Below are 21,184 nucleotides of genomic sequence, written 5' to 3'. Positions count from 1 at the left end.
TGCTTTCCCTCTAACTACTCATCTAAGTCATGGGGAATTTCTTTCAGTCTTTGTATAGATCATGCCCTTCCCTGCCTCGGGCTGTCTCTCTGACACTCTCCCCACATCCTTACTCTCATTCCCTGTCTGTGCTCTGTGAAACCCTACGTGACCACTCATCACCCTCCACTCAGTACAACAGGATGCAATGGGAGGGGTCCATAATCTACAGCATCCTGCTGGATTTGGTCAGGGGTCTAACAGATTATCTTCTTTGGAGGCCCAGGGCTGTCTAGGAGTTGCTGCAGAGGGAAGACTGGGGACCAAATGGAGATGCTTTATCTACCATCCTCTTCCTAACTGAAGGAGTGGCATCACTATTCCTGGTTTTATGGGTTGGGGTTCCTGAAAGAATGCATCTGGAAAAAGTGTTTTCATGAATACAAGTTTGCAAACCATACATTGAATTATTTATATTGTCCCCCCAAGCCCTGACATGCTGCAATTGAAAATGATAGATACCAAAAGAGGAAAAAGAGATATGATTTCAAGATTAAGCATGTAGGCTCTGCAGCAGACCAAGTTTGAGCAAATCACTAAACATCTTCAAGGTTCCCTCACTTGTAAAGTGGGCATGACACTAGGGGGAACCATTTTGATAAATAAAAAATGATCAAATATTAGCAATTTCATATGAAGAAAACCAATATTTACAAATAAATCATAGATCTAGAGGGCAGATTAAAGAGGTGATCCAAGTACTGGGGCAGAGACTCTTATACCCACATCTTCTCCTAGGCAAACAGAGAGACACATCTCGTTGTCTCCATTTAAAGATGTGTGTGCCCAGTGGTTGAGTTCTAGCCAATGGAATGGGAGCTGAAATGAGATCTACCACCATTTAAAGATGTGTGCGCCCAGTGGTTGAGTTCTAGCCAATGGAATGGGAGCTGAAATGAGATCTGCCACTTTCAGGCTTGGCCCATTTTCACTTCTCCATGTGCCTTCTTCTTCCACAGCAACCATGCAAGCATCAGGTTGATGTAGCACAAGATGGAACTATCTGGGTCTCTGAATCACTTCTCAGAGTAAAGCCACCCATCAATCAAAAACATTTACTTGGGACTCTGACTCAAGCCATGACGTCTATTGTACTGAATTACGGTGATTTGAAGATCTATTGGTTATAGCAACTTTATGTGTACTTAAAACATGGTAAGGTACCAATAAATGCTAGTTATCACTGTGATGACAATGATGACATCCTGATAGACTTCGGGTTCTCCAGAGCAGGAGGTAGGAGGGTTGGCACTTAGATTTGACTTAGTGGTCATGTCAGGGGAGCTCACCTCTTTGGTGCCATTGTCTTGGATGAGGGTGTAAAGTGGTACCACACGGTTGATTTCCAGCAGCACTGGTGTGGGGCTCAGCTGCTCCTTGCCTGGCCGGCGGCAAAGGTGGCAGGTAGAGGGACAGCGGCCTTTCTCTTCACAGCGGATCTCCACACCTGAGATGAGCTGGTCATCCGACAGCATCTGGGCTGTCAGCAGACCTGAGAGGTAGGTGATGAAGGGCATGGACTTGAGTTCCTTCTTGCTGCCCAGCTCTGTGGTCTCTGGAGAGGGAGAGAAAAATTCAGTATTGTTCAAAAGGTCAGATTCTTGAACCTGTAAATTGTCCAATGTGCCAAGGAGGTGGTTATTCCTTTTGCAATGGAAGGGATAAAAGATGGTAGAGTGGGGTGTTCCTGATGCCTTGGAAAGAGCACTACCCCGAGGATTCAGACACCAGAGTGAGGTCTCGTTTTACCATTTACATTAAATAGCCCCTTGCTTTTTTCTGGGCCTCGCTTCCTCCACCCTTAAAGTTGGCAGATTGGACTGGAGGAGCCTCCAAGGACCCCTGCAAGATGTAAATATTCAAGGATAGTTTTCCCAACAGGAAATGTCTCCTGTCTACTGTCAGTTTACACAAATTCTATATGTCTTTTAAAAAGTTGCTCCAGTCTTATAGTTTCCATAAAGTCCCACATAATGGGGGAAACAAATTTTGGAGTCAGGTTAATTTCATTTTAGATCTTAATTCTGCTTGATAATAGCTATGCAACCTTAGGAAACTCTCTTATGTCAAAGAGCCTATAGCGATGAATCCTGTAAAAATGGACCTAATAATTCTAACAGAAATACTTATGAGTGGTAAATAAGATAGAAGGAGGTGGACCTATCTGGAAAAGCAATTATTCCCCCTTGCTTTCCATGCTCATCTGCATCCTTGTTCAAACTTCTTTTCTTGCCTTTTTCTTCATACGCACACTGATTGACTCATTCTGGATGCTCCATTCTGTATGATCTCTCATGATCCATAAAACTAGCATTTCCTATCTTTGTACCTTTGCTCACCTGTCCTACTTGTCCGCTCCTCTGCCTCTCTAAATCTTTACCACCCAACAATTCTCCATTCCAATGTGTCCCTCTTCAGGAAGTCTTTCCTCCTTGCTTTAGCCCTTCTCTGAATAAACATGTCTACTTATAAGAGTTTATCTTGTTAAGCTCATTTTCTTGTTGCATTTTCTGCTGACCTCTTCAACCGTGTAAGCAGCTCTTGAAGATGAGGGGCTGCATCTCCCACTCTGCACCCCTGCCCTTCAGCACCTGGCATGGTGCTAGGGATGCATTTGAGACTTAATTAAAGAACTCCAAATGGTTAGAAAGACATTCATGATCTAGGCTAGAGCTGCCAGAATTCTTCTGAGGAGTTCTAGAGATCCCAAGAACCATCTCAGTAGCTGCTTGCAGAGAGCAAGAGGAAAACCAAGCAGACAGACTCTAAACCTGCATCTCAGCTTCATATAGAGCAGTTTCACTTGTACCTTTTTTATTGGCTGGCCTTCTATATAATATTTCATAAGTAGAGGGGTCTACAACTATGTCCAAAGCTTGAAGAAACAAGGCAGTTTGTAACCCAGAAGGTTCCACTGATATCACAGAGCATATGAATGGTGTCCTCAAAGTTGCACAATGTACAGTCTGAGTAGCAAAACAGGGGATCCCTGTAGTAAGGGGCAGAGCACTGTCTAGACGGCAGCTTCTTCTAAGCCTGATGAAGTCAAGGAAAGCTCCTGCCTCAGTAGAAACAGGATCCCTGGGCAGAAGGCCTGGGAGAAAAAGGAGGGCTGCTTTCTGCGCTTGCGATAGGCTTGCAATGACATGCAGCTGATCTGGAAATGCGCTTGCCAATTCCAAATACAAATAACTGCAGCCTTCATTCATCCCTCTCTGGGCCCTCAGGCCTGGGATCTGGGCTCCACCTTTTCTGTCTGGCTGTCAGCAAATGCTTATGAGCATCAGATCAAAGGCTCTGGGGGAAGAAGACAAGGCGAATTCCAGCTAACCAATCCTTCAGAGGGATTAAAGAAGGGTAGTTACTAAGATAAACAAAACAAAACTGTGAAGAAGGCATTACAGCAGCTGGGGACACTGAGACAGTCTTATATACAGACACATTGAAAGAAGATGAGGATGATTTTTGGAAATGCAGGCCAGAAGGATAGTTTTGGAGAAGGGTGACTTCAAACTTGGGAGAGAAGAACCGTTCAGGGGAGGAAGTCGGGGGGAATCAGAGCTGCAGGGCATTAGAGAGCAGTTAACCTACACGCTGGCCAAGAGGTCAGTAAACTATGGGTCCATGGGTGAAATGGGTCCCTCTGCCCGTTTCATAAATAGAGTTTCATTGGAACACAGCCACCCTCCTTCATTTATGTATCATGTACAGCTACAATGGCAGAACTGAGTAGCTGCAACAAAGATCCAATGGCCCACAAAGCCTAAAATATTTATTATATGATCCTTTACAGAAAAAGTTTGAAAACCTTTATCCTAACCCCATTACAGATGGGGAAACTGAGTCTCAGAGAGAAGATTCACATATAATCACACAGGAAGGTGGCAGTATGATGGATTAGTTGACGTGAAAACTTTGGAGTCAATTAGGCCATTGATACACTTGGATAGTACATTTCCAAGAAGAAAAAAACAGAGTTGGCCCTCCTTTCTCTACAAAACATCTTTCAAAAACTATTGAAAAAGTACACTTTCAAAATGCTAATATGGTACAACCCTCCCATTTTAAGCAAGGGGAGATTGTGTCCCAAAAGAAGGAAGATGACTTGCTAAGGTCACACAGTGACACATAGTTATTCTTTCAGCATAGGACTCATTCTTCTGTTAACCAATTAATCATTAAACTACTATTTTTATCTCATATTTTAAAACATAATTGTCCTGCCCTCATAGCACCTTGCCACATATACATAATTTAGTTGGGAAGGAATGTAACATGGTGCTGGGAATAAAAATTCCCTCGATCAAACAAACAAACATTCCTAGTTGTTGGGTTAAAAATACCAGTAGCCATTTAACAATAAAACAAACTACAGATCTTTGCTGGTTGGCTTTCATCCAATAAATGTTTTTTTTTTTCAGTCTATCAGTCCAAAAAGCAGGGTTAAGAGTTCATGGTCTGGGCTGAAAAGTGCACTGCAGTGGCGGTATAGAATTCACACTTGAACTTAATGGCTGGTTTTGCAAAAGGAGGGAAGCTGGGTATCATCTGGCTCAACCCTACCACTTACCAAGTGAGGAGCCCAAGGCCTAAATGGAGACTTACTCTAAGTCCCAGGCACATTTATTAACAATGATTCTTTTCATATCAGTTGTGTCATACCCAAGTTTCGATCTGAATGAGAGTTAAAACAGGGAGGACCTTAGTTGTGCCATTAATTATTCCTCTGTAGACATCACAACTGTGAAAGCTAATTGCTTCTGATCCAGCCTCACTCTGCTGCTCAGGACATCTTTTTGAAAGGCAAACCCTATATTCTTACTCCTGCTTAAAACCCCTCCATGGCATTTCACTGCTCTTGGGAAAAAGACCGAAACCCTTAAGATGGCACATAGGTAATGTGGGATCTAGACAGCCCATCTGTCTCTTCATTCTGATCTCTCAACCTTTCCTCCTAATTCTTTAACTTTCAGCTACATTGGCCCTTAGGTCCCTGCGTGCATCCTGTGCCTTTTGCTTGTCTTTGCATCTGCTCTTCTCTCTGTGCAGAATGTTTTCCCCATCCCACCCCTGGCCCTGCCTTCTCCTGGCTAACTCCCATTTCCTCTTCAGATCTTAGTTCAAGTACCAGTTGCTCAAAAAAGTCATCCCGGAACTCCATCCCCATACCTCCAATCTATATTAGGGTTGCATGTTAAAGACCCTTGTAGCATCCTGTTCTTTGTATCACCTGGTAATATCTAGAGACTGTAAGCTCCATGAGGACAATGACAGTATTAGGTTTGCTGATTCCCACGTGTACTTTACATAGTACCTGGAATACAGAAGACTTTCAGTAATGTTTTTAATAAATATCTGTTGAATACATATTTATATATCGTGATCATTGTGCTATATTATCAAAGCAGTGATGAGTCTAAGAGCCAAGATTTGAGGATTTCAAGACTGTCAATTATTTGATGGTTTGTAATCAAGTGACCGCTTCTTCTCTAAGTAAAATTAGCTCTCTCGATTGAAAGGTTAAGAGATGAATAGCTGATCAATTTGCCAGTTGGTCTGACCTCCTCCAGGTTTTCACAGAGGCACTTGCCATTGAGGGGATGGGAGAGTTCAGTTAAAACAGGCTGCCTTTAACGGGCAGGGATAAAGAGCATTTTTGAAGAGACTTATCCTCTGTTCACATTTCCCATCCCTCTGAACAATGCTTCCAAAATAGGATCATGTCTGGTTTCAAGCCCAATTCAGTTCCAATGACACTACAACCCATTCATTTGAGAACCTGCCAACTGAACTCTCTTTTTTCTCCTCCCAAATTCCCGCTGGGTATTATTTCATTGCCACCAAAAAAAAAAAAAAAGCCTGAGTTGAAGTGACAACTCCTTGTTGGGAGGGCAGCCAGGGCTTTCCGGCAGGAGGTGATGGCACTGCTTGCCCTCAGCCAGAAAACAAAACAAAGGCATCAGACTAAGGGCTTCTGGGAGAGCCAGAGCTGTGCGAATGTTTGTTCAATATTCGGCAGCGGCACAGGGTGCCGCCTCCGAGTCAGATGGGCCTGCTTTGGCAATAGTCTTGCACTTGAAGCATTTAAAGGCTCCACAGGGACCAGAGGGGCTCAAATTAGAAACGTTAAGGGTGAGGGGGGAAGAGGGTGAGACTTTTATATCATAAAGAATGGCCTTTATTACAGCAATGGCCTCCCAGGAATTGCTGAAATGGGAATCATTTCTTAGGCGGAGTTAGTTACTGTCTCCTGTGGAGGAAGGCAATTGCTCTGAGGCCTGACTCCAGGACCCACACCAATATCCTTGACAAAGGGCAAGGAGCCAGCTGAAATGCCATCAGCAGGGCCTGTGCTTGTGCGTTGTGCAATCTGGACTTCTCGGCTGAACAGGCAAGGGCCAGCACCGTCAGTGCGCCCTTTATAAATAACAGCACGAACCTGAATCGGAGCCTGTGAGGATGAAGGAGGTTAAGCACTCAGTCAGTGTTGGCTGTTACTGTTTTGTTACTGCTGAGGTTGTTATAATAATTATTATTGCTGTTGTTGTCACAGGACGTTAAGACAGAAATTTCTATCGAGACACCACGACAGAAGTGAAACCCCAAAGCCAGACCCCCATATGCAGAATATACGAAGGAGATGAATCCTTAACTAGTTTCATAACTCTAGAAGCTTCAGCCAGAACAAGGAAATAAAACAAGGCCAGAGAGTTAGACAGGAAGGATTTAGAGGAGATTTGTTTTGGAGAGAGCTGTTACCTGGTGTGTAGAGTTTCCAGCGCCGCAGGCAGGGCATGTAGAGCACGCTACCTTCTAATCCCAAGGGGTCTCAGCAGTTCCTCTTGGATTACCTGCTCTGTGTTCTTGGCAACTGGAAAAGTAGTGGACTCAGGTCTTAGTCTACCTTCAAAAGCTCTAGTGGCCTGTGGTGGCAGACCAGGAAGGACCGCACAGGGAATAGCCCCAAATCCCAGGGGTTTTCAGTGGTGAAAAATGCTTATTTCCCCAGGGCCGGATATAGGTCACACAGGAGAAAGAGCTGGCTTGCAACTTTGTTGAGTCCCACCCAAGACAAATTCTAACAGCGTCTCAGGGGTCCCCACAGTGAGAATCTCCATGAGGTGGGTGGCCAGAGAAACTGAAGGTGGCGGGGGTGGGGGTGGGGGGGGGATGATTGGCAGCAGCCAGCCAAAGAGAAACTACTCTGTCCTGGGTCCTGGGAGAAGCCCCTAGCAATGGGGATTGCTGAGAAGCCCCTGAAAAACCTCCCAAGAGCCAGGTACAAGGGTGCCAGGGCAAGAAGGACCTTCCTAATCCTACCACTCTCCTTCCTTCTGTTTTAACCACAGAGAGACAGGAAGTGCCAGGTGGAGAACAAGCACAAGGCCCAGCCCTGCCCCTCCTCTGGGTGAAGGGGTGTCCCTGGGGAAGGCAAGGAGAGCTGATCTGCAGATTTCAAGATCTGATTAAAATCTTGGGCTGTACATCTTAATTTCTCATTTGAAACTGCATTAGCTGCTTAAAATAGGCCTGTCCATTCTATAAAAGTGATAGGTTAGATGTACCCTGCTAAAATTCTCATCTAGGAGCAGAAGACTATCCCAGTGAATAATTAAAAGGACTGTGGGAACCAACTCTCATCTCTACTTTTGAACATACATATATTCATAAACTATATTTTGCTTATTCTCAATTTTTATTCTCAGCTGAACCATTTATATCATCATCGCCATTATAGCGCTTGTCATGTTTGTAATTTTAGTTACTGTGCTAGTTGAATTAAGGTGCCTCCCCAACTAATCTGTGAGCTCCAGGGTGTCAGGGACATGGCCAGTTTTAATGACCATTTTCATCCCCAGCACTGAGTTCACTGATGTAGTACAGACAACTTGCAGGTAAATATGTGAATAAATAAATAGATGAATGTGTGGTCAGACCCTTTTTTCTTTAATCTTTTCCATTCATGGAACTTATCAGACGTCAAACCCACTATCTCAATTTATTACCATCCTCACCCAAAGGCAAAGGTCTTAACCTTCCTTTATTGATCCAAAAATAGCAGTTCAGAGAGAGAAATTTTCCCAAGGCCACACCATTAATAACTAGTGCAGCTTTTGTACCTCCTTCCATTATCCATGTTTTCCATTCCAAAATTTGAAGCGCACTTCTCAACCCTGCACAGTGAGTCACCTCTGGTGCAGGAGTGAGAAGGGCCTTCCCTGTTCCTGCCACCCCCAGACAGCACTGCCAGGTTCACCCACCCTTTTACATGGGATAAAGGATTTCATGGATAAAGGTATTTTAAAGGGTCACCTCATCAAAAATCCCATCAGATGTCTCATTCACACCAAATCATCCTCCAGCTTCTTTTTGGACACTTCCAGTGCTGTAGGACGCATTACCTTTCTAGGCTTCCAGTTCTAACTTGGGGCTGCCCTGTTAAACCTACATAGCTTCCCAGGCAGGAACTGCATTTCTCAACCTAAGCATCAGACCCAGAGTTATGCACTTTATCCTGCTGGAAATCTCAAGGCTACCCCCGACTTGGGGGTCATGCTAAGACTAAGTAACTAACAAGGGGGATGAACTGTGGATCCCAGGATCTGTACGGCATCCCTGAGTGGCTTCTGATGAGGCATATACATCTGACTCTACATGTGTGTATGTGTGTGATGTGCATATTTGAAGAATGGAACGGGAAACAACAATGGAGACGCTAAAAAGAAGACAGGTCTTCAAAACCGCCAAGTCTCAGGAAAGAATCCTAGTGCAGCAACTGATGTCCTAATCTGATCTAATTTGTATCTTCTTTCCTAAATACACAAGTAATAAACCCAATTGCAGAGGGGAAGCTTTGGTTTGATAGCACAGTGACTTGGTTGGGTTCAATTTCCTGCTCTTCCAGCTGGATGACCTTGGACAAGTCACTTAATCTCTCTGAGCCTCTCTCTTCTCATAGGTAAAATGTCAATAACGTTAATACCCAAATCTTGGCCTATTTGGACGATCCATGAGAAACAGAACACAATGAGGAATTTACAAATTCTATGGTGTCAAGAGCACCATCAGAGGTTATTTGTTCCAGCCCTTGGCCTTTACCAAGGTGAGAAATACACTGCAAAGTTTGGAAGGGCATCATTCAATTCTTGCATATGTATGGATCTGCATATCTTCCTTTTTAAGCTACTGGTCTTTAATCACATTGGCAAGAATTTCTTCTGAAACTATATGCTTCCTACCCAGTGGAACACAGTAGATTGTAGACAGTAGAATTGACCACTTAAGTCCAAAACTATTGAGTCACACTACCTGATTTCAGATTCTGGACCAAGTCACTTCACCTCCCCAACCTTAACTTCCTCATTTGTAAAACAGGTATACTAAGTCTCCACTGAACTGCTCTAAGCCTCAAGTGAGAGATGCAGCCCTGACTGATTTACACCTATGATCTTGTGTGGTCCTCACTACCATCCTGAAAAGTAGGGATTGCTGCCCCCTTTTACAGATGAAAGAACTAAGGCTCAGAGTGACATAGCATATCCTACAAGAGGATACTTGTTTCAAGTGAAAGCAGTAAATCTCTGAGGAAATTTTAAATCTCTAAGGAAGGTCATTTTCTCTGGGGCAGGGATAGAGACCCCTAGATGCTGCTCTGTAGTGCAGTAGCGGCTAATGTCTTTTCTTTGCTTACAAATTAGAATTGTTTTAATAGATTCTTTTTCTTAAATAATAACATACCCATGAGGTGCTGCTCTGTTATTTGTCCTAAAGAAAGTAAGGGGCAGCATAAAGCATCCTCATGCAGCTCAAGGGCCCTGAAGTGACCTTCCCACAGACTAAAGTGTGCTTAGGCTCCCTCCCCACTTGCAGACTTTTAGCATAGCACCCTTGCCGTTGAGTGAGCAGCCCCAAGCGCCTGCCTTTTGGAATAAGGTGGGCTGTGTCTGTAATAGAAACCTGGGAAAAGACCATATGTGATCTCCTGCTGCCCTCTAGTGCCTGCTTAAGATGATTGCTCTTGGGAAAAAACTGTTCTTCCATGACTAGGAGTGATTATTACCCTGGGCAAGGCAACTAACTCACTAGGCCCTGAGGACAGCAGGGAACCCAGTAAAGTCCTGGCTATGATACAAGGAAGCTGAGGGTAATGCCCCCAGGGCTCTGAAGAAGCATCTGTTTAGAAGTCCTATTCAGTGCCAGGTTTGGAGCTAGGCACTGGGGTGAAATGATGAATAATGGTTTGATCTAATCCTAGTGATACCCAAATGCAGAGATTTGATTGGGTGTTTCAGCCAGGAAGAAAAAACCAGAGGAGAGGAGAGGGGAAAGACTGGAGATAGGGCAGAGAGAAGAGATAATTGATGGAGCAGGATCCTGAAGGAACTAGAAAGAGAGGAACTCTAAGGTAGCTGTGGAAAATGTGGTCTGAGTATCAGACAGATCTGGGTTTGAATATCTGTGCATGTGACCAGGGCCTTTGGGTACAGTTACACAAGTTGTGTACTGCACTAGGGTGATAAGGCAAGGGGCTAAATAGGGTCTGAATCCAGCCTCTGCCCCACCATGCCTGTGCTCATGGGATTGAATCCAAGTGGAGGAGTACTATTTCCTACTTCATACAAAGGTGACTTATGGGCTAGCTGAGGCCTTGTGTGTGATGATGGGCAAGCTTAAGAGACTTCCTCTCTCAGAATCTCTGCTCTTTAATGTATAAAATAAGCCTAATATCACTCGCAATATAGATACATATTGTTATAATTTGAGAATACATATGCCCTGTGACACCCAATACACTTCAGTTCTTACTGCTACTAGTATTATTATAAGTAACTCATTTTTTTTCAAGATGTGGTAGGATAATCAAAAAACTAAAAGTAGAAATACTATCTGACCCAATAATTCCACTCCTAGGAATTTACCTGAAGAAAACAAAACTATGATTCAAAAAGATACAGGCATCCCTATGTTTATCACTGTCTGCAAGAGCCACGATATGGAAGCAACCTAAGTGTCCATCAATAGATGAATGGATCTAGAAGATGTGGTACATATACACAATGGAATATTATTCAGCCATAAAATGAAAAGAAATCCTGCCACTTGCAACAACATGGATGGAGCTAGAGGGTATTATGCTCATTGAAACAAGCCAGGTGGAGGAAGACAAGTACCATATGATTTCACTTGTTTGTGGAATATAAAATAATGCAAAACAGAAGGAACAGAACAGCATTAGACTCATAGATACTGAGAAATGACTAGTGGTTACTAAGGGGGAGGGTAGTAGGCTGGGGCAGGTGGGGGGAAGGAGAGGGGGACTGTTGAACCACTGTGATGTACATTTCGTTATAATTTTTTTAAATGTGATAGGATAAGTCCTTGACAAAGGGAGAGGATAGAGAGAAAGTTCACATTTCCTGGCTTCTATTCTCCTTTGGCAAACACAAGATATTATGGATCTCAATAACCTTAGTAACAGTGCTTTGGACTAGGAACATTACAGTTTTTACAACCATATCATACAACTGAGGAAACAGGTCCAACAGGTGACAGACTGTATCCAAAGGCCATTAGGCAACGAGCTTCTGATTCCAAAGCCCTTTTTCTGTCCAATTGAGTGAAGAAGCATCATTAATAGGTGACCTGCTTTCCATTCCTCCTCTTGCTCAAAACTTATACCCTAGAGGAAGGATTCCACGATTAGATCTTCAGTTCTTTCCTCCTCCTTCCAGTAGCTTCTTAGGTTAGGAGTTGAGGAGGAAATGCCCAGAAGGAATCATTCCTCTGAGATGCTAATGACCTGCTTTAGACAGAGACTCCCAGATAGGCCTCCTTGGACAGGACGTTGAGGCAGGCCACAAGGCAGACCAGGCCACCCTGGGGCCAGCAGGAGGTTGCCAGGTTCAGACAGGGAGAGGGGTGTGGACCTGGGGTGGGGGCAGGTGGAAGCTTTAGTATGAAGAGCTATCAGCAAACAAACTGCCTCACTCTGACCACTGTCCTAGGAGGACACAGTCTTGCTGTCACACCTCTCGCCCTTGATTTTCACCACAATCTTAATAACACACAGGTTAAAAGATCACCTTTAAACATACTGACAGGTAATACTTTTGAAGAACAGATTCAAGGTGTCTTATGTTTCCCATTAGGTTTCCTCTGCCCTGCAGCTATGCTGCTAAGGACAGAGAGAGGGCCGAATGAGCCCACCTATCAAAAAATAACATAAAATAAAAACAAAAGGCTAAGACACATTAGAGATTCTCTGTCTTATCACTGAGAAAATCGATGAAGTTAATAATAGCCATGTTTTTACAGGCAGATCTTCCAGGATTTGCTTTGCACACACTGTCTCATTTGATCTGTGTGAACCCTAACAACAACAAGAGGTCAGCTTCATTACCACTTTTTAAAGATGAAGAAATGGAAGCTCATAGAGGTGAAATCAGGCCCTCGGGTGAACTGGACTTCCACTTTGACCAGTCTTACCTCTGAGCACTTTTCCACTATCTTAAGCTACCTCCGACCTGTTATACTACTAGTGATTCAGCTCTAGGCAGTTAGAAATTCTAGAAATTGAATGTGTAACTGCTGCTACTTCTGCCCATTACATCATAGTGATTAGGAATAAAATCCTTAAATTAAGAATCTATGGACAGTCAATAGGGAACTGGTTGAAAACTATGGTGCATCCACACAGTGAAGTCCATGTACTTAAAAAGGAATTAGGACAATTTTTATATATGATATGGAGTAGTCACAAATAAAACAAAAGTTTTATTAAATGGAAATAGTAAAGTGCAGAGCAGTGTTTTTCTGCTTTCTTTGTATAAGAAAGGAGTATAAATTCACATACATTTAAATATAAATAAGATTTATATATACATAATATGTATTACATACATGTATATGTACTATACAATATATTATGTATTATGTATATATATACACATATATATGTGTCTGTATATACAATACACACAGTAGATAGATGACAGCAGATAAATGGTTATAGTTTTTCACTAAGAAACACTGAAACAACCAAAAATTTTTCAGAAAGGTTACCCCCAGGGGGAGCAATGAAATGAGGTCAAATGGACAAGAATAGATACCACAATTTTCTCAGTGTATCTTGTTAGAAAACAAGACCACAAAAAATAATTTTTACATATATATGTATATATATATATGCATATATATGTACACATATACATTTTTAATCAAAAAAGAAAGACAAAAACAATCTACAAATTATAGGCAAACTGAAAAAATAACCCTGACTATATATCAGAGTATTGTCATAACCACCTGGAGAAAATAATTATTTAGAGTGGCTTTAAAATGCAGTATTTTGACTTTACATGTTTGGTGAGAAATATCCCAAATTAGAAATGACCTTCAAATCAATCTTAAACTAGATGTTATGGACTTCCTGCTAGTTATAATATTTGTATTATTATTTGGAAACTATTATGTGTATATAGTGGGTAATAACAAACAATTAAGATTATTGGCATGAGGCAACCAAACCATGCAGAAAGCCAAAGCTGAGAAAAATTCTGTACACTGAAATTTCAACTGGAAATTATATAAACTTGTTTGTTTTTTCTCTTTTAAAAAATAAACATTTCATAGCTCTGTCCACTGAAAAGGCCTAGAAGTAAGAGCACCCTTGTAGCAATAAATACCATTGAACACCAACTCTTATTTTTAAATACCATTTCCCTCTAAAAGGAACAAAATATTCTTGGAAAAATTCCTTATTCCAACTCTGGATTAGGAGTGGTACAAATACAAACTGAGCCTGGGATATCTTGCTGTGCCAAAAAGCAATACAGCTGCCAAAGACTAATGTGGTGATTTCAAAAGGACATAGAAACCAACTTAGAGGGGCTCACACTGGCCTAAGGTTGGACAAATTAAACATCAAAGTGAATAATGACTGCAGTTGATTGAAATATATCAAATAAATAAATTTCCTATAATTCATAATGTTCCTCAGACCAAATCCAATCAGCGTAGCTCACTGGTCACCATTGGGGATGGTTAGAAGACCAGCTCATTATGTGTAAAATTGATGAGAATCAAGTATTAATCAAGGTTTTATCACATGAACTGGATTTCAACGTAAACACATTTTTCTTTATAAATAAGTGCAGGAAGAATGTCAGAATTAGAAAATTACCATTTTGTAATTTCTAATAATAATAAAATAATAGATCTAGACAGCTATTATCAATGAATCCTAAAACCACTAGGAGAAAGGATTATGGGGAAATTTCTGATCAATGGATCAGACTCATAGCACTTGATCCACAGAACAATTTTAATATCACTAAAAGTAGTAAACCAGACATTAAGAGCCTTTGATAAGATTACACAGTAATTACAAGGCACAGCACATATATTTAAGTTGGTGCTCCTTGAGCCCATGTATAGGGGGAAAAAAATACATCTTTATTTTGAGTATCTTCTAAATGCAATGTAGCATTTCCTTAAATTATGAACGTAGGCAACAAACTATAGTAGTGTAGCTTCTATAACTTCCAGAACTCTGACACAATCAAATTCACATATATTTCTATCATGTTACAGTTGTTACAAATATTTCTAAAGGTTTACCTTCAACATTATTTAGAAATTATGACAGTTACTAGACTCTCCACCAGAACTTGTCATTAATATAGAAGCACCTATATATATTACAGTTTTTAAAAAGATTCTGATTATATCTTGATATAATTTTTCTTGTGTAGTTTCCATGTACTTAATTTTATACATTTAAAAACATTATTCCATTAAAGGGGCCTATAGTCTTCATCTTCCTACAAAAGGGGTCCATGAGACAAAAAAACACCCAAAAAACAAAAGCAAAAAACCAAAGCGATGAATCTCTAGGAGAGAGGAACAAGTTAAAAACTACCAAGAAGCAGCAACAAGTGAAATCTGCGAAGCGGGTGCTTCTAAAGAAAAAGCCAGTCAATGTCTTCAACAAACAAGGTCATTGGCAAAATGACAGATGTAACTATTCCAGATTGAAGGAGACTTAGTACAACAGGCAGTTTGATCCTTATTTAAACATTACTATTATAAAAAGATATTTTGAAGCTAGATATGATAATGATGTTGAGTTGTTCAGAACATACAATTATCTGTTAGAGATCTATACTGAGGTGTTTATAGGAGGAATAAGAGGATATCTGGGATTTGCAATAAAAGACTCCAGGATCAACAGCAAAAACTAAATTAGGGGTGAGGGAGAGCAGCAACTAAATGGGCAAAACATTGACAACAATTATCACAGGGTGATGAGCACACAGGGATTTGCTCTATGGTTTTCTCTCCTTGCAGGTGTACTTTTCTCAAAAGAACACTGAGAAAAGGGCTGCAGGAAGGATTACGCAGAATCAGTACAGACAATTACTTCTGGGGAGTAGAATGATGAGGGATTTTTCATATCTACATTCCATACTGTTTGGATGCCTCCTTCTAAATGCATTTTCACTTGTACTATGTTTAAAAAACAACAATAAATGTTTCCTACTTTTAGAAAAATAAATGAGAATTATGGATAGCAGCGACATGAGAAGAATATGTGGGGCAAGGGGTTGGGGGCTTGGGGAAAGGAGACTGTCTCTTTGCTGTCAGCCAGTCTTAGAGATACCAACTGATGCAAAGAGCAATGGTAGCCACCATGAAAGGAAAGCTGGCTTAAATCCTGGAGCCCAGAGGACAGGAAGTCTAGACTGGGGTTGATACGTAGGGCTTAGCAGAACTACATCCCGTGGAAATTTTCCAGCGGTCCTTGCTTAGCATTGAGTTGAGTTGAAGACAATGATACTACCCAGGGAATGTTCTCTGAGCCTTTGATGCTACTAACATTTATCAAGGTGATTACTGCTGACCTTTGATTATCTTTACTAGTTCAAACCACTACAGATTGGGTATGATTTTAGCTGGTGCTCCCTGAGCCCATGTATAGGGGAAAAAAATACATCTACACGTATGATATTAAAATAAACACGTATGATATTAAAATAAAGTTGAAAAATTATGAACAAACTGCTTCAATCTCATCTCAAGGAAATCTAACAAAAAAAAGGACACAGGGACATTTATGTAGTCTTATTTGTGATGGTTAAATGTTCAAAGATGGGCTTGTCAGTTTGACTCATGTAATTCTTAGGTAGCCAGTTTGACAACTATGAAGGCCAGAACAAAAATGATGCCAAACATGTCCCCACATTAATTAAGATATAAAGACATTTTTATTAGAAATAATACTTTTTGGATACCAAAAATGGTCATAAGTATGTATGAATAGATTAAAGGGAAACTTTGTAAATGTTTATATTTATATATATATAACCAATGTAATGGTTATATTCAAGTGATAGGTAAAGTTGACTCTTTTTAAATGCTCCTTTAGGCTGTAAATTTAAACTGAATTCAAACATTTATTGAGCACTTACCATTTACCAAATATAGGCTAGACTGTGAAACACATAGGGATTGAATATGGCATGTAGAGATTAGAGTAGAAGTTTCATCAAAAAGTAGACTAATGACAGACATATGGATGGATGTCTAGATAGATAAACAGAATAAGAGACTGAGGGAACAAAAAAGAAAAGAAGAAGAAAGGGAAGGAGGAAGGAGAAAAAGAAGAGGGAAGAAGAGGTGGGTGGGAGCGATGGAGCATCTAAAATGGCTTACAATGATCTCACCTCCTGATTCTCACTGCTTGATAAAATCTCTTCCATTCCAGTAACTTACTTTTAACCAGCAGAATATAGCAACATTGAGGGGATGCCACTTCTGTGATTAGGTTACACAAGTTGTGACTTCTGTCTTGCTCACAGAATTTCTCTTGCTGGTTTGATGAAACAAACATCATGGAGTGGCTAGAGTGGCAAGGGACAGTGGGCAGTACCCAGCCAAAAGCCAGCAAGAAACTGAGGTCCCCAGTCTAACAATCTTTAAAGAATTGTATTAGTGATCTTAGAAACAGATCCTTCCCCAAGCAAGCCTTCAGATGAGATCACAGCCCTGGCTGATAACAGAATTTCAGCCTTGTGACAGACCGTGAAGGAGAGGATCTAGTTTGGCTGTATCAAATTCCTGACTCACAGAAACTGAAATAAGAAATGTGTGCTGTTTTAAGCCACAAAGTTTGGGGCCGATTTATTATTCAGTGATAGGTTAAGTAATAAAGATAGGCATAATAGATATAATTTTACATTACAATCAAAGTTGTAGCAATTATAAATCTCTAGACTCAGACAAATTTCATTAAGATGCATTAGAATTTTAACTGTTTACATTCTCTCTACTACAATCTATAAGCAAGAAATTCCTCTTCCTCCTCAGAATTCAGTTGCTAATATGGGAAGAAAGGGGGAACACTTTGTAGAGAATAGTAATAACAACAATAATAGTAAAACTATTCATAGAGCACTTATAAGTCATTTCACATTCATAGCATTCCTATGGGTAGATAACTACTATTATCACCAGTTTGCAGAAGAAGTAAAGCACAGAGAGGCTAAGTAAGTTGTCTAAGGTAACATAGCTTCTCAGTTATGAAAAGTTACCAAGCATTACTTCAAATAGTCTTTCTCATCTATTCTCCAAAATAACCTTCCAGGTGAGTGGACCTGGGGTTCTGACAGATGTCTAACTCCAAAGCCTTCACTCTTCCGACCACACAATGGTCTTAATATGCAAACTTATGTATAATCATAATAAATGCAATAAATGAACATCACTGCATGTTAGGTAACATGCTCATATGTAAGTGCTTAACATCCATTTTCTCATTTTTTTCCCAACAATCCTGTGAATTAGTTGTTTACTGTTATCCCATTTTAAAGAAACAGAGGTTAAACCAGAAATCTCTGTAAATGGAGAGAATAACACTTAGTTCATAGGGTGATGCTATTAAGTGAAATGTGTCCCCCCAAAACATATGTTGAAAGCCTAACCTGGTAGTCAGAATGTGACTTTATTTGGAAATAGGGTTGTAGATGTAGTCAGTTAAGATGAAGTCATACTGCAGTTTTAATTAGAAGATGGAGGTCACACTTAATCTGACCGGCATCCCTATAAGAAGACACAGACACACCGAAAGGAGAATGCCATGTAAAGGCAGAGACACACAGGGAGAAAACCAGCACAGGAGGATGGAGATGCCATTATGGTAACACCACCCAAGGAACACTTGGGGCCACTGGACGCTGGAAGAGGCAAGCGAAAAGCCTCCCTTTGACACTTTCAAGAAAGCCCAGCCCACTGGACACCTTGAATTCACATTTCTAGCCTCCAGAACTGTGAGAATAAGTGTCTCTTTATTTTAAGCCCCCCCATTTGTGATATTTCATCATGACAGCCCTAAGAAATTTGATAAAGGTGGTATCAATGTGAAGTGAAAAAGAAAAAGTTACATGAAAATGCTGAAAAAAGAGTATTTAAAGTGCTCTGCAAAGAGCATTTTAAAAACGTCTCTAGTATGAGGAATGTTAATATGGTGCCAGGGTATGCAAAGCCACAGGATTAAAGTGACTGCATTTTCCAGGGAGTTTATTTTACTCTGAGATTCTGTGGGAAGTGTGGTAATTAATTTAACTGGTAAGTAATTTAAACAAACAAAAACAAACAAAGGCAGTCAAACAAACACAGGTTTTTTGTTTTAAGAGAAAAGAAAGGGTCTGTTACTGTTTTTTTTAAGGCATGTTTGGACTAGATCTCCAGGCTGTCAGGAGCACCATTAGCCCCTCTCTGTAGTTGGCGAAACATCAGCAAAAAAACTATGGTAAGTCCTGAATGGAGACTTTGGGCTGCTAACTGGTTTACAGCATATGGGCTTCTCATGCCACACCCGGTCTGAGGAAAGTGTCTAATTGAGGTCTCAAGGCTGGGCAGAAACTATTTGACAACTGTCCATCTCCCCTACCTGCAACACAGGGGCTGCTAGAAGTACCCCAGGCTCCTGCCCAGAGAGCCAAGCTCCTTGCCATTCTGGTGAAATAGGTCACTCTGAGTCTCCCACATGGGAAGCCCAGGGTGGAGGGCAATCCTTGCTCTTCTCTGGCAATGCTGCTCAGAACACGTCATCTGAGCGTCTTTACACTCCGTGATCATGATAACACCCATGATTTCCCCCTGCATTCCTTGATTTCCTAAGCGTCATCATCTCTCCTCCTCTCTTTGAGTCTTAGAAACAAATCTTATCAATAAAATAGGAAGATAGCTGGTGTCACAAATGTGGGTAGTCTTGGATGGTGATTCAGTACTAACCACTTCTCAGGCTGTGACTGTAGGCAAGCTCTCTGACCTTAATGAGCCTTGGTTGCCCCTTTTGTAAGATGGAGCTATTGATACCTACCTGAGTCATTGTTGAGGGGATCAACTTTGACATGTGACAATATCTATGGAATGCCTGCTATATTGCTGGTGTTCAAAAAATGGTCCAGTCTTACCTGACTGACCCCACTGAATTACACTGCAGTTAGAAAAACTCTAGGCAAATGGGGAGTGCCATTTGCCTAAGGTCACATTTTTTAGTCTGACTCTCTTACTCAGCAACTCTTATGTGCTGGGCACAGTGCTCACAGATGGGACAACAAATGGGCATTGTCCTTCAGCTCACTGACAAAGATCACAGGGAAGTGGATAATTAAAGTCCAGCCTGTTATTTGTCCTATGAGAAATCATCAGATTACAAGTCCTGGTACTTGCTGAGCATGCAGCGAGCACCGTGGAGTTTCCAGGAGCCCAAGAAGTGAGAGAAGAAAGCATACCACCTCACCTGGCCCCGAAAGGTTCTGTTTGCACCCACACACTGCCTGTTTTGAGCAAAACCTGCTCCAGGGGCCTTCAGCCCCCAACTCTTGTTTTAGCCCACTCCTGATTCAACCTGTTCCTGGCCTTCCAGACAAACCCGGGCTGGCCCTGGGCTGCAAGTATACACTTGAGGTCTCAGATAGCCCCAGAGCTCTGTGCCAATCCATGTAACTAGTGCCCCCCTGATGCCTGTTCAAAGAATGCCAGAAGGATACCACCCCAGCCTCCTGTTGTGCACCATACTGGAAGTGTTGGGAGCTGGGCCTTCTGGAATGAGCAGTCTAGAGAATGTAAGATCTAATTATAATAATAATGATGGTGATAAAAAAAGTTACCACTAATTAAGTACAAACCACTATATATTCATAATCTTGGTTAATCCTCATAGCAAACCTCATATCCATTTAGAGACAAATACTTGGGGAGAGAAATTTAAAAAGGTAAGAGAGTGGGTTCTTTTATAGAACTGGGTTCCAATCTGGGCTTCATAGTTACGAACATGTGGCCTTGCTGTTTAACCATTTGGGCATTAGCTGCTTATTTAATAAGATCATATGAAGGTCAAGTGAACTCTACATATGTGAAGTGCTTAGCTGCAGCCAGACACCAAGTGCACAAAGATGTTATCTTTGTTCCTTGTTTTTATCAACATGCAGGGTCACACACCTAAGTGGGATTTCAAGCCCAAGCCCATCCTATTTCAAACCATTTCCTGTTCCTGTTCCTGTTCCTGGCCACCTGCAAGAGCCAGTAATTGGGCCCACACCATCTAAGGGACCACAGGTCCTTGTCTGCCAGTACACCAGACCACCTCCCTCCTGGAAGATTCTACCCTTTCCTGGCTCCCCCAAAAGCCAACTTGCTTTTGTGGATTTTTTTGCATAGCTTCAGTCAGCAGGGACAGGAGCTGCAGAGATGTTCCCATATCTACTTCTGCTGCTGGCCTCCCAGATGACCAGGTAAAAGACTCCTTCACAGGAGCAAATTTGTTCATCAGAGATACCTGTTTCCAGGACGCGGTGTGTTATTGGGAGAAATGTGGAGCCTGAAGAACTATCTTTCTAAACGAGTCCCAAGTTCCCTGCTTGTCCCAGAGTGAAAGTTGAGTTCCTGCAGTTCTCAGATGGGGACGCTGAGGTTGAGAGGGGCTCTTGGGCGAGGTGCAGCCTTTGCTGAGGACTGCAGGAGGTCACGGTTTAGCGCAGGGATCATTGGAATCAGACACGTGCTGATTTAGCTGCAGACCCACTCTCTGAGTAAATCTGAGCAGGCCTCCTTCGCCTCAGTTTCTGTACAACGGGCCTCA

The 21,184-nt window shown here is 41.6% G+C and overlaps 1 protein-coding gene across 8 annotated transcripts in view; it reads right to left on the bottom strand.

Annotated features, from left to right (window-relative positions):
* ASTN2 (astrotactin 2) overlaps positions 1 to 21,184 on the bottom strand; it is an 836,776-nt gene that overhangs the window by 182,380 nt on the left and 633,212 nt on the right. For all 8 annotated transcript variants that reach the window (XM_073225555.1, XM_073225566.1, XM_073225572.1 and 5 more), the window contains one exon: positions 1,329 to 1,594. In XM_073225555.1, the coding sequence (XP_073081656.1) occupies positions 1,329 to 1,594 (266 nt within the window). The remainder of the gene's footprint in view (positions 1 to 1,328; positions 1,595 to 21,184) is intronic.

The sequence above is a fragment of the Manis javanica genome, chromosome 2 (genome assembly GCF_040802235.1).
Source record: "Manis javanica isolate MJ-LG chromosome 2, MJ_LKY, whole genome shotgun sequence".
NCBI lineage: Eukaryota > Metazoa > Chordata > Mammalia > Pholidota > Manidae > Manis > Manis javanica.
This window is presented reverse-complemented; position numbering and strand designations above follow the sequence as displayed.